Source organism: Gymnoscopelus braueri (genome assembly GCF_963280865.1).
Source record: "Gymnoscopelus braueri genome assembly, chromosome: 7".
In the NCBI taxonomy this organism is placed as follows: Eukaryota; Metazoa; Chordata; class Actinopteri; order Myctophiformes; family Myctophidae; genus Gymnoscopelus; species Gymnoscopelus braueri.
Window position 1 is genome coordinate 32,528,269 of NC_137608.1, and position 2,500 is coordinate 32,530,768.

The window sequence follows — 2,500 nt, forward strand, 5'->3', positions numbered from 1 at the left end:
CGCCGTCAAGGATCCGATCCTACACATTCACGCCGTGCGGGACAAGAGTAAGTGCTTTCGTTGCCTTATATCGATGTTTTATGTGCTTAATGTGCTGAGAAAAGCGGCTCTCCGGTGAACTCTGAGAGCAGAAGTATAGCGGCTCTCTGGAACTGTAGCTGGAGTAGGAGCTACAAACAGGAGATTTGTTTTACCGTTTTATTTATTGCGCGGTGACTTTTGCTTCAAGTAATAGACTAGATCAGTGGTTCCCAAACTTTTAGCTCGAGACACAAAAGAGAAATTAGACGTTTGCCCGGTACCCAAACTATAGTGAAAATAGCAGATCTACAAGCTCACAGTGTTGTCAGCTTGTAGATTGGCTATTTTCACTACTTCTTAAACAATTGGTTTCTAATGTAGGCTATGGCATTTCTCTCTTTTTTTTAATGTATTCATGAAATTCTTTGGAAAAATCATTGATTTCTTTGTTTAATTCATTTGGATTCTTTTTCTTTTTCTTTTTTATATTCTGACATTTACTCGTGACCCATAAAAATGTGTCCGTGACCCACAAATGGGTCCCGACCCAGTGTTTGGGAAACAGTGGACTAGATCTATACAGTAGGCTATTATGTGCCTGCTCTCATTAATGCACGTTTGTGCCTCTGTTATGGTAACTTGTGTTACAGGCTACTTGAGAATGGCCAAAGTCAAGTGACATGGTTTACTAAATAAATTACACTGTGTAAAAATACTGTGGCCTTATGGGTTGTTGCGAAAGATGTCTGAGCTCGACAACAAGGACTTGTGGCCATGTGGTAATTCTTCAGGTAGCCATACAGTAGGCTATCATTGGTGTCACCAAGAGGGTCATCCCGTTATTCCATCCTCAGCATGCAAATGAAACACGTGAATAGAAACACTCAATTAACTTATTAGTCTCCATTTCACTTTATTGCAGTTTCATCTGACTCTTTCCATGCCCGTCTTAGCCTAATTCTTATCCATTGACAATAAACTATATTTAGCCTACAGGTATTTTTATAGACCATAAATATTATGTTCACAGTATGAACTGTGACATTAACTCTAGTCCTCTGAGTGTTGTTATAGTAGTGGTTCATCACTCTGATCCGTCTCTCTCCCATGCAGTCTGCCATGTTAAAGCCGGGCGACCCCAGCGGCTCTGCTTTCCTCAAGGTGGACCCGTCCTACCTCCAGCACTGGCAGCAGCTGTTCCCGCAGGCCCAGCTCAAGGCTGCCGGCACCCTGGCTCCCCTCCTCCCGCCGGACCGCGTCGCCATCCCCGTGGAGAGCCTGCGCCAGCACTCCCGGCTCAACAACCACCTCATCTCCTCCAACAACTGTTCCTCCTCTTCGTCCTCCTCGTCCTCCTCGTCCTCGGCGGCTCTCACGCCGTCGTCGACCCCTTCGGTCGTCGCCTCCTCCCTGGCCGGACTGTCCCAGCTCCCCGTGCCCCAGCAGATCGCGTTGTTTGGCCAGACTTTGGCGCCGGTGTGCGGCGCGGGCGGGGGCGGTGACTTGGTGGTGGTTCCCCCGGAGAGCCACGGCCATCATCACCCGGCCGCGGGACTGCTGCTCCAGCAGGCCAAGGAGCTGCACCACGGCCAGCAGCAGCACCAGAGCTGCGGGGTGGTCGGGGTCGTGTCCTCCAGCGTCAAGAGTAACGGGAGTGACAGTAAAGGGGCTTCTTTGCGATTTAAACTCACTTCAGAGGAGTTGGACTACTATCTGTATGGACAGCAGAGGATGGAAATTATTCCTCTCAACAACCATACGGGCGACACCAACAACCGTATGTATCTGGCTCTTTTTTCTTCTTCATCTGCACACACCAGTACAAATGGTCAGGTTTTTAGTTATTTATGACAGTGGTTCTCAACCTTTTCAAGCCGTGACTGAACTGGGGACCCCCCAAATTAATCATATTTGAAATGGTGACTGACCCCCCACCCTGACAAGCACATGGAATTGTAGGAGTTGAGACTTTACATTTAGTTTGACTCGGTTCCACAGATAAATATTGTGAAAATAGCAGATCTACAAACTCACAATGCAAGGGTCTTTCTTATATTATTTGACAATTTGGCCAATATTTGAACAGTTTTTATAGTAGTTTGTTGATAACTTTTTATGCAGTAATGGTCTTTTTTTTTTAAGATCTTAAAAGTCCTTAAATTGTCACTTTTACTGACCCCCCCAAAAAATTATGTGGGGACCCCCCTGGGGGTCCCGACCCACAGGTTGAGAACCACAGATTTATGAAGGCTAAATCAAAGCCACAATTTAGTCTGATTGCAGTGGTCACCATCAGTGCTTAGTATAGGACATAATAAAAGATAGCCTATTGTTTTACACAGACAGACACCAATATCACCGGCACGCTGCCTCAATAACCCTCTTATCCTCTGCTTGTATTGCATACAGCGCATTTGACATCTGTTGGGTTTGAGCAGCACGCTTTAGTGACTGTCACTGACAGGACAGGAAAGATGGA

General features: G+C 46.4%; 1 protein-coding gene across 1 annotated transcript in view; it reads left to right on the forward strand.

Annotated features, from left to right (window-relative positions):
• prdm6 (PR domain containing 6) overlaps positions 1–2,500 on the forward strand; it is a 62,427-nt gene that overhangs the window by 78 nt on the left and 59,849 nt on the right. The window contains exons 1-2 of the mRNA XM_080432464.1: positions 1–47; positions 1,135–1,798. The exon at positions 1–47 is cut by the window's left edge and continues 78 nt beyond it. Coding sequence (XP_080288590.1) covers positions 1,141–1,798 — 658 coding nt within the window. The 5' untranslated portion in view covers positions 1–47; positions 1,135–1,140. The remainder of the gene's footprint in view (positions 48–1,134; positions 1,799–2,500) is intronic.